At 42.7% G+C, this 22,120-nt stretch overlaps 1 protein-coding gene across 9 annotated transcripts in view; it reads left to right on the top strand.

The window, feature by feature from the left end:
* mcf2la (mcf.2 cell line derived transforming sequence-like a) overlaps positions 1 to 22,120 on the top strand; it is a 32,859-nt gene extending 10,739 nt beyond the window's left edge. For 4 of the 9 annotated variants that reach the window (XM_037277212.1, XM_037277200.1, XM_037277232.1 and 1 more), the window contains exons 2-33: positions 3,614 to 3,697; positions 4,184 to 4,298; positions 5,608 to 5,698; positions 11,267 to 11,380; positions 11,520 to 11,636; positions 11,794 to 11,943; positions 12,505 to 12,629; positions 12,696 to 12,810; positions 12,898 to 13,017; positions 13,239 to 13,430; positions 13,501 to 13,692; positions 13,827 to 13,980; positions 14,055 to 14,107; positions 14,189 to 14,268; positions 14,351 to 14,417; positions 14,587 to 14,702; positions 14,900 to 14,969; positions 15,052 to 15,144; positions 15,408 to 15,500; positions 15,589 to 15,714; positions 15,804 to 16,025; positions 16,103 to 16,195; positions 16,441 to 16,519; positions 16,589 to 16,649; positions 16,735 to 16,838; positions 17,022 to 17,114; positions 18,840 to 18,914; positions 19,250 to 19,318; positions 19,554 to 19,663; positions 19,873 to 19,985; positions 20,063 to 20,166; positions 20,235 to 22,120. In XM_037277212.1, the coding sequence (XP_037133107.1) occupies positions 3,614 to 3,697; positions 4,184 to 4,298; positions 5,608 to 5,698; positions 11,267 to 11,380; positions 11,520 to 11,636; positions 11,794 to 11,943; positions 12,505 to 12,629; positions 12,696 to 12,810; positions 12,898 to 13,017; positions 13,239 to 13,430; positions 13,501 to 13,692; positions 13,827 to 13,980; positions 14,055 to 14,107; positions 14,189 to 14,268; positions 14,351 to 14,417; positions 14,587 to 14,702; positions 14,900 to 14,969; positions 15,052 to 15,144; positions 15,408 to 15,500; positions 15,589 to 15,714; positions 15,804 to 16,025; positions 16,103 to 16,195; positions 16,441 to 16,519; positions 16,589 to 16,649; positions 16,735 to 16,838; positions 17,022 to 17,114; positions 18,840 to 18,914; positions 19,250 to 19,318; positions 19,554 to 19,663; positions 19,873 to 19,985; positions 20,063 to 20,166; positions 20,235 to 20,314 (3,470 nt within the window). In that variant the 3' untranslated portion in view covers positions 20,315 to 22,120. The remainder of the gene's footprint in view (positions 1 to 3,613; positions 3,698 to 4,183; positions 4,299 to 5,607; positions 5,699 to 11,266; positions 11,381 to 11,519; positions 11,637 to 11,793; positions 11,944 to 12,504; positions 12,630 to 12,695; positions 12,811 to 12,897; positions 13,018 to 13,238; positions 13,431 to 13,500; positions 13,693 to 13,826; positions 13,981 to 14,054; positions 14,108 to 14,188; positions 14,269 to 14,350; positions 14,418 to 14,586; positions 14,703 to 14,899; positions 14,970 to 15,051; positions 15,145 to 15,407; positions 15,501 to 15,588; positions 15,715 to 15,803; positions 16,026 to 16,102; positions 16,196 to 16,440; positions 16,520 to 16,588; positions 16,650 to 16,734; positions 16,839 to 17,021; positions 17,115 to 18,839; positions 18,915 to 19,249; positions 19,319 to 19,553; positions 19,664 to 19,872; positions 19,986 to 20,062; positions 20,167 to 20,234) is intronic. The other 5 variants (XM_037277222.1, XM_037277242.1, XM_037277254.1 and 2 more) reach the window with 4 other exon arrangements.

Raw genomic sequence — 22,120 nt, 5'->3', positions numbered from 1 at the left:
GTAGCGATTAGATGCGGACATCAATGAATTTACATGAATTTGAAAGTAAATAGAAAAGAATATAAATTTACGTTTACCTTCCGGTGCCACATACCGTAATGATATTATCTCGCATTATAATAGTAAGAACACACAGCCCAAAAAACACTTTGTGTCCGGTTTGGTAGCAGCATTAGGCTAGCAGGACTACATTTCCCATGATTCTTAGACATGGAAGCAGGAACAAGTTCTTGTTTAGGAGTGCGGTAAAAAATAAACGTCTGCTATGTGGATGAGAACAAAATAGGAAGGAATTTGAATTAAAGATGACAAATTGAAAACAATTCAAGCATAAAGTGCATCAGATAGCTCTGATTTTTTAGAGTCAGAATGAATTTCACATTCAGGTAGTGACCTTTCAGCCAACGGATCGCCTTCCCTCCCTCAGGCAATAGTTGACCTTTTGATTGGGACCCAGTTAACTTGAGCACTACTCCACATGGTGTCAGCTGCATGTGGAAGGTAATATTTGGATTTCCTTTTTTTAATGACTACAGAACAGCCCTGTGTACCAATAGTCAGCTCTTGTCCAGTTCCTTCTCAGTTGGCATATTTGGCTTTCGACTTAGTTAAGCGCAAAGGCAGTTAACATTCAGTTTTCGCATTGTTATAACCATCATTTTCTTCGAAGTGCACGCTTGTACATGAAAATATACATTCAAAGGCCAGTATACTTAAAAAGGTCTAAGCCAAATTGTCAGTTAAAAGCGTTTGTGTTCTATTTTTTAAATTTTTTCCCTCCTCCTTAATGGTTTGACGAGAAGTACTTCTACCAACAGCAGCCAAATTATTTAACTCAACCAAAATCGAAATTGCAGCTTGATACGCTGCGTGTTTTTTTGTTCTTTTGTGACCAGCCTTTTTGGATGCAGTTTTCCTTGATCCCTAATTCTATCTTTGGGATGAGGACCGGACAACACATACACATTCCAGATCACTGGGTGACCTAATTTTTTTGTCAAGCATTTTGTGCGTGCATGTGTTCATGTATCAGTGACAGATGGCATTTTGGTAAAGCCTCACTATAATGCCCGATAATATAGCTCTGCTTCACTTATGACACGCACGCACGCACGCACGCACAAATACACACACACACACACACACACACACACACACACACACACACACACACACACAAGCTGCACAGTGGCGGGTAAATCCTGGCATCTCTTCATGCACGCACGTGTGTGTTGAACTACAACTGTCCATTTCTCTGTTGGAACTCGATGAGCCAACCCCGGTGGTGTGTGCACATCATCCACACTAACTTATATGCATTTGTTTGTTTGCATTGCCCTCAAGCAGGGTTTTTTGCTCGTCTGTGCATGCGAGCACAGTGCTCGACACACTCCTGCTTCCTGGGACTTTGAACTTTGACTGTCCATAAGTGGTTGGAGCCATTAACAGCTGGCTGCTATGTTTGAATTAGCAGTGTGTGTTTAGCAAAAATAAATGCTGCGGGTAACAGAGAGTTGGGTGTGTGTCCCTGTGGTTTGATGCTGTAATTAAAAGTATTAACTGGGCCTTTATTGTCGGATACAGCAAATTGATCTTGAATAAATGATTAGGTTGCAAAAAGATTTACAACTGTATAAAAATCACAAAAAAAACTATGGTGTCAAGTAGCCTATGTTTTAGTTCTAATCACTGCCAAAACATGGATTTTAGTGTTTTTTCTGTCAGTTGAGGGTAGATGCTTGTCGAGCGTTGGAAAGTTTGATAGTGTTGTTGAGCCATACGTAGTGGGAACACATCACAAGTGTGTTGGAAAGTTTTATGGTGTTGTTGAGCCATACATAGTGGGAACACATCACAAGTGTGGACAAGCAGTGGGCCAACACATTAAATATGTAGGTATGTGTAAAGAAATCCCTTCCTGGGTCACCCAGTTGAGACAAGCACCTCCGTGCTCTCCTCCTCCGCTTCACTTTCTCAGCCGTAATACCACACAGTCTCCGGCAAAACAACAACAAAAAAGAAAAACAATTAATGGCCCGACATTCTCCACATCCTTGTTGAATTAACAGGACATGATGGGTTATTTAGGTATGAGGATCAATTTCCTTTTTACGCATGCCTATTTCTTGCTACTAAGTCTATGAAAAAGCATGAAAGGAGGAAGGGGTGTCCGGTTGGGGGGGAAGGGTGTGAATAAGGTGAAGGACATTCTTTCCTCACTATTTGTGTGTGCCCCACTTCCACTGTGAATGTGTGTTCTCTAAAGGGTTTAACTCACAGCAGAGCAGTCGCAGTTTGTCATTCATTGGGCTGAAAGCAGACAGTTCAGCAGTAGTTAAAAAAGACGCCAGCATGTCTGACATCTTTCCTCGCACGGATCAACCTTTACGTCTGAATTCTTTCTGCAGAATACTGTATTTGACCTGTATTGGTGTTGGTTCCCTCAAAATATTTTAAGTAACTTCAGAGAGCCAAGTAAGCTGTCCCAAAAAAAACAAGTCACCTTAAACAGTGCATGTAAAAGTCAAACTGAAAGTCATAACCAGCAAAAATTCATATGCGCACTTGGTACATGTGTGAGACAAGACATGTGTGGTTGCCCACCACACTGGGAGCATGTCGGACAGACTCGCTAGCAGCTGCTATGAGCTAACATGTAGCCAACAAACAAATGCATGCATGCAAAGCTTGTGTTGGAATAAAAAAAAAAAAAAATCTTCATAAGTTGCTCTTCGTTGTGGAAATTTGTTTCACTCCCATGTAGTAGCAGATAATTATAACAGAATGGTTGTTTTTGGTCAAATTAGAGGCTTCTGGGCTTTGCTGGAATGCTTGAGGTCTAACTCTGCCGAGTGGCCCTGCGGCTATGCCACGTCTCCATTTTACCATTGTCCATACGTTTTGCTGCATGTTTTTCCTTCTGTTTCTCCTTTGCATTCTAAAGGGTTTCAGCACGCTATAATTTATTTTCTAAAAAAGAGACAGGTAGTACCTCTGTTTTGCCCCATTGACTTGAAAATTGCAGGTTTTTCAGCCCTCTACACAATCAGAAATGTACAAGAGTTATTATTTGTGTCCCTCAAGGTGCAATCCGCCCTAGTATACCCTTTGGGTTGATTACTGAACTCGTGGGAAGTATGTTCCATGTTGACATCAGGGGGCCGGGAGATGTGGGATTACAGAGTGGTTTGCTGAGTACACTATAATTCCACACTGTGCAGGGTTAGGTTGCAAATTTGAGTCCTTGGCTGGATGACACTGTGGATTGAGTGACACAATTCAGATTTTGAAACTGTTTTCTGTTTGTTTTAATGTTTAGAGTAATTACAGTAAACACATTGAATATCCGTACTTTCATATTTGAATCCCTGCAGTGTGTTTGAAAAACTATGATAAAAGTGTGAGTTCAACCTGACAGCCTTCTGCACAGAGAAAGCAAAAGCTAGGTGTGTTATTCATTCTCACAAAGCTCATAAAAAATAGACAACAAATTAGTGAAATCCCAATTAATCACGCCATTTATTTAAAATGCATAATACAGCAGTTCTAATGCCTGACATGCATGTTGAAGCCTTCAATCGATAAAAACAAGTGTATAAATGTCTCTTCCCAGATAAAATTTTGCAGACAGACGATTTTCCTCTGTGTGCTGCACAAATTGGCACCGAACTCCAGAAGCAGTTTGCCGCCCTGCCAGGTTTGTCTGTTTTCTTGGTCTTCTACACTGCACAATCATATTGTCTCATCCAGACAAAGGTCTTCCTCTTGCACAATGTTTCAAACCTTTGCACTCAAGACGTGCACAAATACCACACAATGACACTGTGCATTGGGTTGCCATGACGATAATGGCTGCATCGTGACGCTATGTGAATAATTAATCACTGTGATTATCTGCTTTGCAACTTGAGCGACCGGGAAAAGAAGAATCCGTCTGTGTGTTTGTCTTTTCTTGATTTTGCCTTTTCCTTTATGCGCACTAGTGATACTGTAGGTATAGGTGATAGAAGAATGAATTGTGTCACAATCAAGTCTAATGATAACCTTTAGTTGCGTACAGAGAAAAGCTGGGGTCTTTTATCGTACGTTTGCTCTCGCCTCTCCAACTGCTGAATGCTCAACTTTCTGTCCAGCAAAAGTTCATTGTGAATGCAAGTGTTACTGAGTCCACCTCTGCCCGCAGGAGGCCGCGGGACTGATGGCAGCCCTATCATCATCTTCCCAGAATTCCCAACTTTCAGCGGACTGGAAGAGGACGAAATCAAAAATGTGCTTAACTACCTCACTACTGTGCCCAGGTCAGGTTCATATTTTGTCCGCCGTTAATACTCTTTGTCACCAGCAGAGGACAGCACAAACTCACAGTGCTGCCTGACGGATGACATCACTCATGATTTAAAAATAGATCCTAGCGCTAGCATAAGAAAGGAGAAAATAGACATGAAAGAATTTTGCGTAAGAAGCGTAAAACAACAACGTAGTATAAATGCATATACACCTATGTGTTTGTGTGTTTCATGGCACACTTTCTATGTATGTTTTTTTTTTTTTTTTCTTGCGGCTGTCGTTTTTTTTATATCCTGCACCCCTCTCCGAGTCCCCTCCCTTTTTTTCACTTGCTCTTTGCACCCAACTGCCGATCTGGCTCCTCTCTCGAGCACCGATTGGCTGTGGGAGAACGGTAAGATGCAGAGCGTGTCTCTAATTGGCTGAGATGGGATGCTGGTGATGGAGGAGGATTTGGAGGGGGGGGGGTCTCTTTAAGGATGAGAGCAGTCCCCTCTCTTCATCTGCTGGCAGCAAACGGATGATCAGTGATGCAGGACAAAATGGAATAACGAAAATTAAAGGAATATATACGGATGATAACATTGGGATATTGAAGTTATATGATTTTTTTTAAAGACTGCAATTAGATGGATTATTGTAATTCATCTAGCTGGTTTGAATTTTTATCATTGTTGGGATAGATTGAAGATTTGCTGCTGCTGCTGCTGCTACATTCGCTAGGTAGCATTTCGCTAACATCTCTGTCTGTATGTGCTCATTTCAAATTCATCAGGCACCCTACAAGAAAACAATAATATTCACATTTCATGTTCGCATTGTGTGCTGTGTTTTGTTTTCCCTTGTTTTGTGCATGAGGGGTGGGAGCAGAAATGCCAAGGTCCGGCCAGACTTTTACATGCACACACACATGCATGCACTCGTGCACACACTGACAAATGCATTATCTTAATGAGATTTCTGCATATGGCACTGTCCCTGCAACTGATAGGAGATATTGTTGGATACACAAAAAGGCAGAGCCAAGGTTGCCAAGGTTATTTGGGTGCTCTCACTCACTGCAATCCTGCTGATTGCAAACATTGCTGATAGCAAGTTATTAAAACCACTGCTCTTAAAGCCTTGACTCCCAACACACACACGCACACACACGCACACGCATGCACGAACACGCACACGCGCGCGCATGCACGAACACAAAGCCAAAATAAAATGACCATATAAAATATTTAGAATCTTGTGTACTTGTAAAAGGACTCTCTTTTATACAAAATGAAGGAAGAAACAAATAACCAATCATCATGCTCTTCTCTCTTGTAGCATTGCCGCATCAGGAATAGGATTCATTCTAGTCATTGACAGGCGACTGGACCGATGGGCTGCTGTAAGGGCTACCCTGCTTCGAATCGCAGTAAGACACTATATACAAGTCATGTTCATGTGCTGTGTGTGTGAAGCCATAGGGCAGGCCTACACATGCTGTTTCCTCTGTCAGTCTCAGCATGTGTTAGCTGAGAAATAGTCAGCAGTCTTTGCTCTTCTCACTTGTCTCTTGTATCTGCGTGCATTCCTTTAGCCTGCTAGCCTACTTCATCTGCAGATCCCCAACCTTCAGTGGGCACTAGAATAGAGAACCAATAGGGAGATGTATGTGTTAGCTATCGTTAAGCAGCACCCACCCCTCAAGAGATGCATCTTTAGCATAGCACATCCGATACATCTGTTGTCAATATGTTTATCCTGTGCAACACTCTTGAGCTTGTTAGGTGTGTGCATAATGTATGCTAATATATGCTAATTGAACACCAGGCTCATCAGGCCCTCTTGTTCTCCAGGAAACACAGTCTGCACATAGGAGGATTTTTACTGGTCTATTATGTTTGTGTATAAAATAGTAATCCGTTTACTTTTTTGTAAAATTTCATCAGTGTCCTGACGATGTCTTTAAGTGTGTGTGTGTGTGTGTGTGTGTGTGTGTGGGTTGGTGGGTGCGCGCGTATGCGCTTGCCTGTTTGACCAATTAGCCAAGAGCAAGGCGACCTATTGCTAAGTGAAGGTCTCTAGTTGTCCCATGAGAACCTCTGCTCCTCAAGGTCACCTGCTGCTATCCAGCTGGAAGTAAAAAATGAGGAGAGCCCAGTGTTGATATATAGATATAGGCAACAGCGTGAAAACGCTAATGACTTCTTTCTGCCATGTTGCTTGTGTCACAATATGCCAATTTTTTGTTCAAACCAAAGATGATGAAGCTCAAGGAAAATGCTTGCCATTGAAGTCCATGTCTTGAGAGTGGACATGGTCCCTGCAATCTGTTCCATGTGTGCTCTGGTGAGGCCACTCCAGGACAGTCACAGTAGATCTGAAGCCACTCCTTTCATATTTGAACAATGTGTTTCGGGTCATTGTCCTGCTGAAATATGAACCGTAACCCCATGAGCATTCTGGGCCTTGTTTTCATGCTGGGTGTCTATATATTGCAAAATGATCTCCCAGTTCTTACTGCTGAAAAACATCCCCATAGCACAATGCTGCCACCGCCATCCTTCACTAGGATAGGTGTACTATAGACCAGATTATGAGCTGTAACATGACATCTGACATCACCATCAAAGAGCACAAAGAGTTCAATCTTTGTCTCATCAAACCATTTCATTTTGTGAGGGTCCGTCATGTGCCTTTGGCCAAACTTCTGGTGGGCTCCCATGTGCCTGTTACTCAAGAGTGTTTCGGTTTGGCCACTGTCCCACACAAGATTCATTGGTGGATTGGTCCAGAGATGGTGTAATGCTGGAACTCCATCAGGTTCTTGGCCACCCTCTGACTAAATACCTTCAGTTTGGATGAACAGCAAGTGTTAAGAATTCTCCATGTTATTTATGTCATTCAGCCGTGCTTTGATTTGCGGTAGGGTGCTTTATTTTGAAGGCCGTTTTCAGGCGATACCACTTCCTGTTTCACGTTCGTGCACATACATGTCGGTTACAGTGGTACAGCAGACATTGACGATAAACTGCTTGTTGCTTACCTAAATAATCTTTCGTTCAACTCCACTGCATAACTGCATGGCCTTGTACTGGAGTGCATCATTCTAAATTAAACCAACAAATTTTCCTTGATGTCCAGCGTGCTTTCTGACAGAAGCCCTGTAGTGGTCAATCACGTTAAAGTCCAGCATTAGAGGTCGCTATCCTCAACAGCGAGCTCTAACAAGAGTCCCGGAAGTCTTGAATGGCTTGCATTTATCAAAGACTGTGCGGATTGGAATCTTCAAAGCAACAGGAACTTTTCTGTTCCCTTTACCACATCTGTCCCTGACTCCTGGTAAAAGATCTAACAGCCTCCACATTTCAGGAAGGTTTTTCCACAAGGTTTTGCAGGGCACAAGTTGGACACGCTGACACAGGCATGTGTAGAGCAGTACTGTACAGGTGTGGTGAACTACAGAAATGGTTGAAATCGACTTTTGAGCATACAAACACTAGCCATGAGCACATGAAAACATTCCAAGGCGAACCTTGTGGCCAGGGGAGAGGATGAAGGGAACTGACAGGAGAAGACAGGAAAGTCTGAGTCAGACAGGAATCACAACTGAAGATCAATTCATGGAAAGGAAAAAATGAATTTACAATATGTTGACTGTTCTAGTTCATCTGAAAACTGATAGATGTGGTTGCGTTCGGGGCTGTTAAGAACTTCCACTAGTTCATATAACCATATCTTGTTTTGTTACGTCAGAACAAAAAATGGTCTTCCCCACTATCACTATAAAGCTGAAAGCACAGATTTGTCCAAAAGGTCTTGGTAAGATAAAGAATTTTGAAATCATTAGGTGAAAAGGAACAATCAAAGGATGCCTGATTGGGAAGTACATCAATATTAAAGATGGAAGTGTGTGTCATGTATTTTGGGCAGCTCAGAAATTGCAGCCCCCTTTGTCACAAAGGCTAGCTTGTGGATTAGCTCGTGGCTATACTGCTCCCTGGAGAGCGACAAGCACATTGTTTGGAAGACGGGACTAGATCTTGTCCCTGGATGAATATAAATCAGCCTGGCCTGTAGAGAATGCTATTCTAAATCTTTTCATTTATTTATAAGCACCTTTGATCTGGTAATCTGATTGTTTGTCTTGTGAGTTGTGCACATCATTTGACTGTGAAAGTGTGTATCTAGGGATGTACTTTATGGGTCTTCATTAGCATGTTGTGGCACACACTTTGCATTGTCATGCTAATGCGACAAGGCCACTCAGTATTTATTACTTTGAAGCAATTCAACTTGCCTAAACAGTATTGTGAACTGTGCGTTAGGGTTATTGTAACGCTCAGTTCATCTTCGCAAAATGACAAACTAATATTTTTTGTTTTTTTTGTGTGTCTCCGTTATCCCCCACTCTGTACCCCCTTTTTCCCATGGAGATTGGTTTCCATGGCAACTTCATGCATTTCATGACTATGAATGTGTTTGTGTTGGTCATCTTTTTGACTCAGTTGCAGCCACGTGTGCTCCTGTGCTAGCACACGAGTGCTATTCTCGGCAATGTGTCGTAGATTTATGTCTTTTCTTTTTCAAGGAAGCAATAGTACCACAGAAAGCACTCAAGCCCAATGGCCACTCTGTGTCTACTTTACTCCAGACAAATGCTCGTATTATTTCCAATGTTGTCTGATTACATGTGTATTTTCAACAAACGTTTACTGTATTTTATTTACATATGGTTATATATTATACATATGATTATAAGCCTCACGGGGAAAAATTAGGGGAATTTTTTTTTTAATGTAAATAAGCCGCACCACACTAAAAGCCGTATGTGCACGCGAGTTATTTACAAAGAAAGATGGTACACCGAAATCCTTTTTAAAGTTTTGATAACATACCTTAATATTTCTTTCCAAACACTGCCTGTGACGCGGCAGTAATACTGCAGCAACACTGAAGTAACAGCACTAATAGGGCTGGATTAAAAAAAACATAGCGGTAAAAGTCACTGAGACGCAGCAGTAACACAGCAGCAACACGGTAGCGCAGCACTAACAGGGCTGGTTGAAAAAAAAAATACTAGTAAAAGAGAGCCGTCGTCTTCATCTTCCTCCTGTGCACTGAAACCATCGAAGTCTTCCTCCTCAGTGTCTGATTGGAATAGCGTCAGATCTACAGTGGGGCAAAAAAGTATTTAGTCAGGTTCTCCCACTTGAAAGATGACAGATGGCTGTAATTTTCATCATAGGTACACTTCAACTATGAGAGACCAAATAAAAATAAAAATACAGAAAATCACTATGTCTGAAGTTTGACATTCCATATGACATTCTCCCAGTCCTCTTCTGGATCATCCAAATGCTCTCTAGCAAACTTCAGACGGGCCTGGACATGTACTGGCTTAAGCAGGGGGACACGTCTGGCACTGCAGGATTTGAGTCCCTGGTGACGTAGTGTGTTACTGATGGTAGTCTTTGTTACTTTGGTCCCAGCTCTCTGCAGGTCATTCACTAGGTCCCGCCGAGTTTTTCTGGGATTTTTGTTCACCGTTCTTGTTATCATTTTGACCCCACGGGTTGAGATCTTGCGTGGAGCCCCAGATCGAGGCCATTATTGACCAAATATTATTTTCCACCATAATTTGCAAATAAATTCTTTAAAAATCAGACAACGTGATTTTCTGGATCTTTTTTTTAATTTTGTCTCTCATAGTTGAAGTGTACCTATGATGAAAATTACAGCCATCTGTCACCTTTCAAGTGGGAGAACTTGCACAATTGGTGGCTGACTAAATACTTTTTTGCCACACTGTAGTTTGCCACACACTTTCTCAGTCTCTTTCGCTGTTGCTTTTATGCATTTCTTCTAGCATTTTCCATGATGAGGGTCTTTTCATGCTAATTTTATTCTTAAAAACATATTAAGCAGACTCATTGATGCCCTTTTGTTGTAACTATTGAATTATTATTTTTTTCCATTTTGTTTTGTCCAAATGATTTATCTTAAATAGAATTTTACATTGCAATGTGTCCAACGGTAGAATCTGGGTCGGTTACTGCACGAATTAATGTTGCAAAATAGCGAGGAATATTCTTTGTGGCAGACGCTGGATTAGTTAGCTCGCATGCTTCTTTTTGAGAGCTAGTTGTTCTGTTCATTATAACTCATTGAATTCTTTTGTTATTTTGACGCTGATTTGGTTGTTACAAACATCAACCATGCATCTATGATAGAAGTCACGTCTCATTTTATGATCTGCGCTTTAACAAAGAGACTATTGCTGTAAAAGCACTATGTATCAATATCTATGCCGACGGCCGCTTGCTTAAATTGTTAGTGTTAATTTTACGTTAAAATAACTTTAATCTCCATGATCGCTCGTCATACAACTTTAAATCCATTTTTTTGTGTGTGTGTGTGCGTGTGCGCGTGCGTTCCTGCGAGCGTATGCATATATGTATATACATTTTTATATATATGTGTATACGTTTATACATCCATCCATTTTCTGTACCACTTGTCCCCTCCTGTCATGGGCCTGTCCCAGCAGTCATCGGGCAGTAGTGAACTGGTTGCCAGCCAATCGCATGGCACACAGAGATGAACAACCATCCATACTCGCACTAACACCTATGGGCAATTTGGAGTGCTCAATCGGCCTACAAAGCATGTTTTTGGAATGTGGGAGGAAATCGGAGCTCCGGGTAAAACTCATGCAGGCACAGGGAGAACACGCAAACTCCACACAGGGAGGTGGAATCGAACCCGCACCCTCCTAACTGTGAGGCAGACGTGCTAACTGCATCTGGATTTTATTAAACAAAAAATTATGATGAGGTTGGATCGCCTCAATACGTATTGTTGTTGAACTCATAAAATGCAATTACTTTGAACAGGTTCACTTAAATAGTAGATACATAAGAAAATAATCATATAATGTAATGTAATTGTGATGAATTTTACATTGTGAGACCTAATAATAATAACAATGCTCCTCCAGGGATCCTTCCCAGCGACTGTAAACTTGGTTCTGGTGTTGCGTCCCACTACTTTGCTGCAGCGGGCACTGTCAGACTTCCTCTTCAAGTTCAACAAGGATGAGTTCAAAATGAAGGTGGGGTTTTCCTTCCTGTAATTGTCATTTCCGTGACTTCCCTCATATTAATTGGGTCAATTTCTTTCTACTGCTTGACTCACATGCCCCCCCCCCCCCCCCCCCCTCTTGTTCCAAAATCCATTACGTGTCATCACAGGTGGTCATGCTGAGTTCGGTGACCGAGCTCCATGCCTATATCGACCCAGGACAACTAACCACAGAATTGGGGGGCGCACAAGAATACTGCCATGAAAGCTGGATTTCACACCGCACTGTAAGCACGCACGCATACACACACACACACACACACACACACACACACACACACACACACACACACACACACACTCATCAGGATTACATCTTTTATGAAACACACCTTATCGTTTTTAGGGACCGATCGTGTCTGTGTTTCTGCATTTCCGATGCAGGCAATTGAAGCATTTGCACTGATGGTGAAAACGACGGCTCACACTCTACAGAACTTTGGCACCGAGCTTGCAGAAACCGAATTGCCCAATGATGCTGAGGCCACCACCAGTCTGCTGCACTCACATTCTCTCAAAAAAGACAACATGAAGGTCTCTTTCTTGCTCTGTCATGGGGAGGAAAGCTTGTCTCATACTTGGGGCAAGCACTTATTCAAGATTTTGGATCATTTGGTTACTAATTGTGATCATCAAATACGTAGATACATATATGTTTTGGGGGCTTTTTCATTTGTTTTCTGTTGTGTATGTTGTATAATTTTAAGAACTAAAAACAGAGAAAGAACTATGGGTTGACGAGCCAAGATTAAATGAGAGCTAGTGCAATAATCCAGAACCAAAAAGCAGTTTGGGCCAAAAATACTCAAGAAACATGAATTATTTGCCTAAATGTACACCATGCTGGTCGGAACTTTCCCAAAGGTGAATTTCCGATGTTTATACATGACTGTCTCGGAAAATTAGAATATTGTGATAAAGTTCTTTATTTTCTGTAATGCAATTAAAAGAAACAAAAATGTCATACATTCTGGATTCATTACAAATCAACTGAAATATTGCAAGCCTCACTATTAAAGAGACCTTTTGTCAAATGGTCACGTGATTGATATATTAAGAGGAAATGACTCATTTTGTATCATTTGTATTTTCCAGGAGGACCTACGGGTGTCGCAGTCACAAGGCGCCCGTCTCTTGGATTATATTAATGAGCCTTTTCAGACTGATACAGAATACCTTATGACCCATGATGAACTGGAAAACTTAGCCACTGTACAGCGGTAAGGGCTTGTGCACTAGGAATGCAAGTTGGATTGTCTGCAACATGTTCCTCTTTCTACTCTCAGACTCTTGGGTCAACTGGACGAGACAGAAACGGCATTTGACGATTTCTGGGAACGCCACCGTTCCAAGCTGGAACAATGTTTGCAACTTCGACGATTTGAGCAGCACTTCCGTGAAGTGAGTTGAGCAAAATTCAAGCCCATGCATGCTTGGCAAGGAAATATTCTCTAAAACTATGCTTTATTGTTGTGATGTCACTCACAGGTGCGCTCCCAACTTGATGCAACGTCGGAACGGTTATGCGGTTTCTCAGAGGTCAGCGTAAATCCCTCCCATGCTGAGCACGTCCTCCGTGAGCTCAGTAGTCATGAAGAAAAGGCCTGTGTAAGGGCACACTCACACGCACACAAACACACACACACACACACACACACACACACACACACACACACACACACTGGACTGGTAACTAGTCAATTGCAGGATACATACAGTAGTGTACAGCCAAACTATTCAATGAACCTAACAAATATGTTTTTGACATGTGAGAGTCAGACGGAGTGCCTGGAGCTATCCTAGAACATGCTAATGCGATGCTCCAACAGGATGTTCTGGATTACGCATTGTCGCTTGCCAGCGAAGGCGACGGACTGATCGAGAACGCTCACTATGCGGAGGACTCCATACGGCCCAAGTGCTGTGAACTGAGGGCAGTATGTGAGGTGATCAGTTCGACTCTGAGGGACAAGAAGAGCTTTCTTCTAACGGCGATGGAACTCCACCATGCCTTGGAGAAGGTGTTCGTCTTTATGGCATACAAGCTGTATTTCTATGCAAACATAGTGTTTAACAGGTTTGTTTTATCAGGCCTCCCGTTGGTGCGAAGAGGGAATTTATCTGCTGGCGAGCCAGCCAGTGGACCGATGTCAGTCTCAAGATGGAGCTGAGGCTGCTCTCCGAGAATTAGAACGCTACCTGGAAACTGCACCGCTGCACACCCTCATCGACTGCAGCGCTATCTGCTGCCAGTATGAAGCGGTGCTCACCACTCAGCTCAGGGTCGGTCAATTATATACTTGGTGTTATTCCAAGAATGCGGTGACACTAAAAAAAAATGACGAACTTGGAAAGAAATCAGAATAAAAAAAATCTTTATTGTGATCATTGTAACGCATTTTGATGTCTTCCATCAGGACCAGGTAGAGAGAGTTTTCCAGAAGCAAGGTTCTGTCCAGGAGATGTTTGAGAAGAGACGCGTCAGTCTGAAAAAGCTTGCTGCCAAACAGACACGACCAGTTCAGCCGGTGGCTCCAAGACCGGAAGTCAAATCTCCACAGGGATCTCCCAGTATGTTTTCAAGCAAATGTGATCAAAGACACGGATCAATTTTGTTAACACCTTCAAACCTTTCTGTGTGTCAGATCAACAGAGAAAAGAGAGGAGATACTCGGCAGATAATGCCCTCTGCAGAAAGGTAAATGCTGTTGTCCTATCAAGACTCAACGTTACATGTTGGAAACTTTTGACACGCAACTAAGAAAGTATATTTGTCCAGGTGGAGTCTCCCATACCCAACGGTGGCACCAGACATGCCTCCCTCTCCGAGGAAGACGAAAACTTGGCAGTGCTGCGACGGTGAGGGCCTTCGCACTTTCGTTTATAACGACAGGTGACTAAAAAAAAAAAAAAATCATATTTGTGTGCCTGTATTTTCTAGTCACGTGATGAATGAACTGCTGGAGACTGAGAGAGCATATGTGGAGGAGCTCCTGTGCGTTTTAGAGGTAAGTTTACTTATGGTCTGCTTTGTTACTGGTGCGCCTTCACCACAGTCTTCGCACGTTTACTGATGACACACACACACACACACACACACACACACACACACACACACACACACACACACACACACACACACACAGTCTTTGAATGACGGCGGTCATGTCGCTCCAGGGCTACGCGGCAGAAATGGACAATCCCTCCATGGCGCACCTCATTCCTAGTATGCTGCTGAGCAAGAAGGACATCCTGTTTGGGAACATGTCAGAAATCTACCAGTTTCACAAGCGGTATGTTCTATTCTAGAGAAAAGGACTGGTATTCGTGTATTTTGTGTATATATATATATATATATATATATATATACATATATATGTATCAACGTTTGAGTCCTTTGTTGTATATATACATATATATATATATATATATACACAAAATATATATATATATACTATATATCTTAACCTTGACTAAATTTAACTTTCAGGACATTTTTGAAAGAACTTGAGGCTTACACAAACTGTCCTGAACTTGTGGGCCACTGCTTTTTAGAACGAGTAAGCGCTTTATGTTTCAACAAGAAGGTTGATTCAATGATCGTTGTTGAGGAAAAACAAACTGGCTGTTTTCTCTTCTCAGATGAAGGACCTACAGATCTACGAAGCTTACTGCCAGAATAAACCTCGCTCTGAGAGTTTATGGCGGCAGTGCTCGGATTGTGCCTTCTTCCAGGTTCTTTCAGTTATTGAAACCAAAGTCTGATGTTGTCATTTTACTTGCTTACTGTAATGTACAGTACACTAGACATGAAGTTCTATCTTTAAAAAAAGGGGCACTTAGGAAAATGTCCTCTAGGTGGTGCTAGTGTCCATCTTTGTCTGTGGATCCATTTTCACAATGATGAATCAGAACATTCTAACGTTCTATAACAGGGACAAATAAATAATTGATTTTGGCACAGTTTTACGATTTATTTTCTTTTTTTGTTTCATCAGGAGTGTCAGAAGAAGTTGGAACATAAGCTTGGATTGGACTCCTACCTCCTTAAACCTGTCCAGAGAATCACCAAATACCAGCTGTTGCTAAAGGTACGCTGCATTCAAGTGGACGTGATGGCGTGGAGTCAATGTGTGAGGACAGAGAAGACTGGCTTTTTTTCCCCGTTTTACCTTTCAGGAATTGTTAAAATACAGTAAAGGTTGTGATGGCTGTGATGACCTTCAGGAAGCTCTCTCCTCCATTTTGGGCATCCTGAAAGCTGTCAATGACTCCATGCACCTCATTGCCATCACAGGATACGAGGTCCGATTGCACTTGTTTTTGTATCTACAGTTTTTCTTATTCTGCCTTTGACTTTCTGTGCCGTGAATCTTTTTGCTTTTTGCCCACAGGGTAACCTGTCAGAGCTGGGTCGCTTGCTGATGCAAGGCTCCTTTAGCGTGTGGACGGAGCACAAGAAAGGACATGCCAAGGTCAAGGACCTAGCCAGGTTCAAGCCCATGCAGCGGCATCTGTTCTTGCATGAGAAGGCCCTGCTCTTCTGCAAGAAGAGGGAAGAGAACGGCGAGGGATATGAAAAAGCTCCATCTTACAGCTTCAAACACTCTCTCAACGTGAGGCACTGCCATCTTTGCTACACGATACCACATATTCAATGTTGTAAAACTCCTGCTGTGATTTGCCCCATCAGATGAGTGCAGTGGGAATTACAGAGAGTGCTAAAGGAGACAGCAAGAAGTTTGAGGTTTGGTGCAATTCACGAGAGGAAGTTTTTATTGTCCAGGTATGCTTTATTGCTCTAGTAAGATCTGGAAACCCTTGTTACTTAACTTGCAGTCAATGCGCATATATGTGTGGGGGGCGTGCATGCATACAATTTTATTATGTGTTATTCACAACAATAATACATTTTACATGAGAAAAAGTAAAAGTTTCAATCAAACTTTTTTTAAAATGATGCAAACAGATGGATGATCACTTTATGACCATACATGTTTCACTCGGCTCTTATGTTTTATTTTTGTTTAGGCTCCAACATCTGAGATCAAAACATTGTGGGTGAATGAGATTCGCAAAGTTCTCACCCAACAGCTCAAAGCCTGCAGAGGTAATCATCAACACTTCAGCCAATGGCAAAAGCTGTCTGTTTGTAACCTTTTGGTTGAAACATTTGTAGATGCCAGACAGCAGAAGAGCGATTCCCCAAACCACACCGCCAACTGCTCCATCTCCCTCAGGTTGCTCTTTTGGGCAGTTCTCTTCATGACAAACCATTAGACCTTTATATATTGCGGTGGTGACTGTTTTGTTGTCTAAACGCAGTCCTTTTCGGAGCAGCAGTCAAAAGAACCAGAAAAAGCAGGAGGAAAAGAAGGCAGAGGCCATCCCCGTGTCCGACAGCAACTCTATGCTCGCCAAACACAAAGGTGAATACGCTTTCAAGCGTCAAGGTCCCACTTTAAAGATGCTTTATAATCTGCCACTGATCCTGTTATCCTGCTCTTCTCTTCACCACCCTCATCTGTCATCTTTTGGGCACTTTTTTGTGCCTTTACGACTGGTGTCGTACGACTCTTCTTGTTTCCCACATATCAACTCATTGCTTCTAGATGAGACGGTGACAAGTCCAACCGCGGACAGGTCCTCAGTGGCTAAAAAGCGTTTTACTTTGCAGGGCTTCAGCAATCTCAAGAGTCCAAAAGGTAACATGATCAATCTTGACAGGACTATTTATAGAAGTGCTGCGGAAGCTGTAAAAATTCAGTTTTATTTATATAGTGCCAAATCACAACAGAAGTTGTCTTGGCACCTTTCACATAGAGCAATTCTAAGACCACACACTTCACTTATTCAAACGGAACCTCACATGAGCAAGCATTAAGCAGCAAACGCAAGGAAAAAATAAATCCCTTTTAAGAAGGAAGCTCAAGCAAAACCGAGGCTCAGTTTGGGGCGCTTGTCTGCCTCCATCACTTGAGAGACAGAGGCGCAAATTTTTGGGCTGCACCTTTCCAAGCACGGCCGCTTCCTACTATTAGGAGGGGAGAGAGGCGTCCTCATCCATCCGTCCTATTCATGATATAATCGTCCCTCTGTCTCCGTCCACTATTTTCACTTGACAGGCCTTCCGTCACCAGTCCGCCCCTCGCCCATTGCCAGTCAGTGTCCCAGTCCAAAAGATGAGAAACCCAAATGGATTGAAATGGAGGATTGTATATCTACACCATACGGTGCCTGCCAAAGTGCTTTACAAAGCCTCACTTTCACTTATTTTGCAACCTTAAAACGCCCCCAAAAATGGCTCACTTTAACCAGGATCCCTCACTAACCAAGCGTAGAATCAAATCCAAGCTAGTTATTGTGTTGTCGTACAAATTGTTAACTGGGGGGCATCCTAAATCTGAGCAGACGTCATCTCTTGAGGCAAATGCTTTTCTTTCTCTTTAACGTTCACATTTGTTCTGAACATGTGGATTGCACACCCAAAACAAAACGGAAACGAAACCCCTATCTTTGGAAGACTTCCATGTTAGTGTGCCGAAACGGTCGGTCGGTCGGACGGGCTGAGAGTTTAGCTGGCACTTGACCCGATAGGGACGATTACACAGACCAAAAACCACTTCCGTCTGTCTTCAATCCGTCATTTTGTTTTCGACTTGTCCCTCTTCCTTCGTCCGCAAAATGGGCGACTCTCCGAAATGGACCATTCTGGCCCTGGCCCACCTCATGAAGTTAGTCTCATTGGGAGATCAGAACTGAGAAACAGGAACATGCAGTATTGCTGCCATCTAGCATTTCAACTAGAAATCGCGCTGAGGCAGAAAGCAAACGATAAATCAGCAACAAGAAAAATGCAATAACAATATCTGTTATGGTGTTAAATCTATTTTGTTTTCAAGGGTTCTGTCTGGATCGGATTCAGATGGATATCGGTTTGACATTACACTTTCTGACCATCCGTATACAGTACACTTGTTCGAATCTGTTCTGATTTGACACGTATGCTAGAATAAAAAAGAAATTTGGTTCCCGATATTTACAATGTTATTTGTATGTGGAACACACGCGTGCATTTGAAAGAAAGAAGATTATGTTGATTTTTGCAATTCGCTGGCCGGCCCGGTCCATATCCATCGCAAATGGCGTGGCTTGACTGTATCATGAAAATGACAAAACCCACATTGAAATTTAAAAACAAACAATAGATGTATTGAATCTTCAAAGATAACTTAAATGACCTATTTGGCAGCGTAGTTACTTAGTCATGCTTTGCTCATATGTGATGTGAACACTGTCTCCTAGCGGTCATGGTGCAGAATTGCACGAGTCTGTGGAGCTCTTAAGAAAAGCGTATGAATCTTGTTTGCCTCTATGTCTGCTCTCCCCCCTCCTCCCCCTCTCTTAACTCTCCTTGCCCGTGTGGCCAGGCTCGGGCATGAGCCCAGAGCAAATTGCCAAGCGCCACTTGGTCAAGAGTGACCCGACTCCATTTGGGTTCAAAGGTATACGTAATGTTGTCTTCATTATTCAACAGGGTGTCAGTCTACCTACCATTTCTCATCTGTCTTTCCATTCTTCAACCATCCCAACCTCTTCTTGCTTTGTGTGTTATTAACACAGTCCAGTGGTGACAGGCTGGGCTGATGAAATGAATATCCATTCATTAATACTAGAGGGACCGATCCTGAGCATTACAGTTGACATTGTCATTGGTGGAACTACGTAGTATTATCCACAAGTCGTAATCATCCTCATCCGGTCTTCTGTTATTTGTGGAGTTTGTCCCTTTTCCACAGAGAATGTCTCTCAATGATTGCTGGCTTTTGTCCTTATCCAGCCTCTCCCATCAGTCTGAGCAAAGTCAAATGGGCCAGCGCCTCTAGTCTGTTACAGAACAAGCGGCGAGGTACAGCGCAACCATTGTGGGCTTTTGCTGTAGTTTGCTGTGCTTGTTCTTTGGGTTGGCTTGGTAAATGGTGGTCCAGATTTTGGACTCTTGTGTGGATCATACAGTTTTTTGGTTCCAAGAGGCATACTGCTGGCTTCTGGCAAATGCTCCACACACATCTGTGTGCCATTCTGTCATTTCTTTCAATTTATCCCCCCCCATACACACCTCTAATGCTCATGTCTTCTTACAGGCTGGACCAAAGTGTCGCTCTCGGTGGATGCCTCTGAAGAGAATGATGGATACTCCAGTGGTGAGGAGCCATTGAACTCTGACACGGAGGAAGATGCAGGACAGAAGCTGGTGAGAGTTGCAAAAATTATTTGCCCAACAGGGGAACCTCTGATGCTCATAGAGCCCTTTTGTGTTTCACTAAAGATTTTGGTTGTACTGTACTTCAAATGTTATGGCCTCCGGGGTTTTGTAATTGAGAGGTTCCACTGTATGAAATGGACAAAGACTTGCTTATTAGCATTTGAGTCAAGTAATGCTCAAAGTGGTTTGGCTTTTAGATTCCAGGAAAGTACACGGCAGTGGCAGACTCTGAGAAGGCAGGACCTCAGGAGCTGTCAGTCAAGAGCGGAGACATGGTGCAGCTCATCAGAGAGGGAGAGGACGGCCAGTGGTAAAAGTCTTGTTATGCTCGCAGAGTAGAGTTTTATTTTTTTGTCACACCGTCACAGCAAATGCGCTCTTGTACAGGTTTGTGAGGAACCTTCGCAGCAGCAAGGAGGGCTGGATGGCCCATGCAAACCTACTCGGTCTAATTTCTGACTCCAAGTCATCTCAGTCAATCAGCAGCTCAGGTCAGGCTCAGCAATGAGTTTGCACATTTCATTGTGCGTTCTGAGTTCAAGTTTAATTTGTCCCACAGATGACAGTGTCTCTGGAAACCTGAGCACTTCCTCCAGCTGCAGTGAGACCTACACCAGCTTCTCAGACATCAAACCTTGACCTATCCAGTACCACAGGCAACCAAGTGCTGCGACATCAACGATCGTCACCAGTGTTTTAGCTGAGTGTTATATGCTCATTACAGTCTCTATCTGTTCAATTATGTAGCATTGACGTGGACACGTCTCAAGAATGTCTGCGCTGGATATTTAAAACGTACTGCTGGCAGTGAGTCACGGCGAACACAATTCTCCTGAGAATAGCAGAGGTGGCATTTAGTGTTCCATGTCGATCAGCACTGTGAAAACTGCCAATGAGCTGCAACTAGCATCTACTGACTTGCAGCTCAAGGGCACGAAGAGTCCGCAAAACGTATCCGAATAGGCTTCTCTGATACATTTGCAGCTGTTCCTATCAATATTAAATGCTACGCTGCTGGAATCACCAGCACCATCTGGTGGTCAGACACTTGTCTACTTTCCACAAAGTAATCTGAGAGGATGTGGACATTGTTCCTTGGAGAGAGCTCGCCGGGCTCACCTCTCAGCTGCTCTGGATTAACCTCTGAGGCAGCACAGGGCTGGCAGGTGTGACTACATTCCAGCCCGGCTTGGACTAAAGTCTTATGTGTGCACGTTCTTGCACATCTACATGCAAATTTGCTTTTCAGAACAAATCGTACATGCTTGGTATCGGATTTAAATGTATAGCTTCATTAGGAACACTCAAGGAATTGTTTCAAATACTGCTTATCCATCTCCGGTTTGCACTACTTAGCAAAATAACAGGCTTTCTCCCATTGTGCTGCTCCCAGCCCAACTCAGGCATGTGATCGTCGTCACTTCTCTTAAAGCAACGAGACCCAGACCGGCTCAGCTTGTTTCTCCCATCAGCCTGACAAACATCTTATTTCTTTACTACAGTCCTGTCATGTAACAGACAGGAAGGTGCAAACAATATGAGATCTACATACTACATACAAACACGGTTGGTTCTGAGGAGCTTGGTTACGATGCACCTCAACTTGCGACAACCATTGTGAGAAAGGAAACTTTGCTAGTCTCAACAATGAAAATCCCTCCTACCTTGTTTGACAACCATTTTTTCCTCCAACCCGCGACATTTATTGTACTCGCACGTTTGTTTACCATCCATGTTATGTGAGGCACCCAAATCCAATGCAGCTCACTGGCAGTAAAAGCAGCCCCACCTGTTTATTGCTTGGAATCAGGTCTATCTGTCTTGTGACAAGCCCATGTGACAGTTATCAGCGTTTTTGATAATGTAGTCTCCCTGTTTTTGCTGAGAATCACTTGAAGCGATTTTTTTTCCTCAGTCCAATGTAATTGTCCACTACAGGATGCATGTCTTCTCTGTATATGGACTTGTTGACGTCTCACATGCTAATCTGTGGCTGTCACTGTATGTTGGTAGTTCTAATGCAGAAATGTCGCTCTTGTACTGTCTTCTGACAAATACCTCACCTCAATTGCTAGGCGTGAATAGTCGAGAATATTTTTGTGAGTGTCTCCCCCAGGAAAACATATTACCAGCCATTGTTGTACATTTGGGGTGTTTATTTTCTGCCCTCATATGAATGCTGACACACGCACTAGTTGTTAGTGTTTGATCACAGTCGGGCAATTTGTACTGTCAACATGGAGGCCGAAGAGATTTTGTTTATATTTTGTACTTTCTTTTTACACAGCACATTGCAGCCCCCACAATCTTTATTTTCCTACTGTATAGCTACGGACTATGGCATTGATATAAAGCTATTATCTCTGTATATTTGTAAATATGTAATTGTGTATTGTATGTAAAATCAGAAGCAGCTTTAATAAAGTCAGATGGTTTCCTCTTTTA

Source organism: Syngnathus acus, chromosome 2, assembly GCF_901709675.1.
Source record: "Syngnathus acus chromosome 2, fSynAcu1.2, whole genome shotgun sequence".
NCBI lineage: Eukaryota > Metazoa > Chordata > Actinopteri > Syngnathiformes > Syngnathidae > Syngnathus > Syngnathus acus.
The sequence above is the reverse complement of the archived record's forward strand: the minus strand, read 5'-3'. Positions and strand labels throughout refer to the sequence as shown.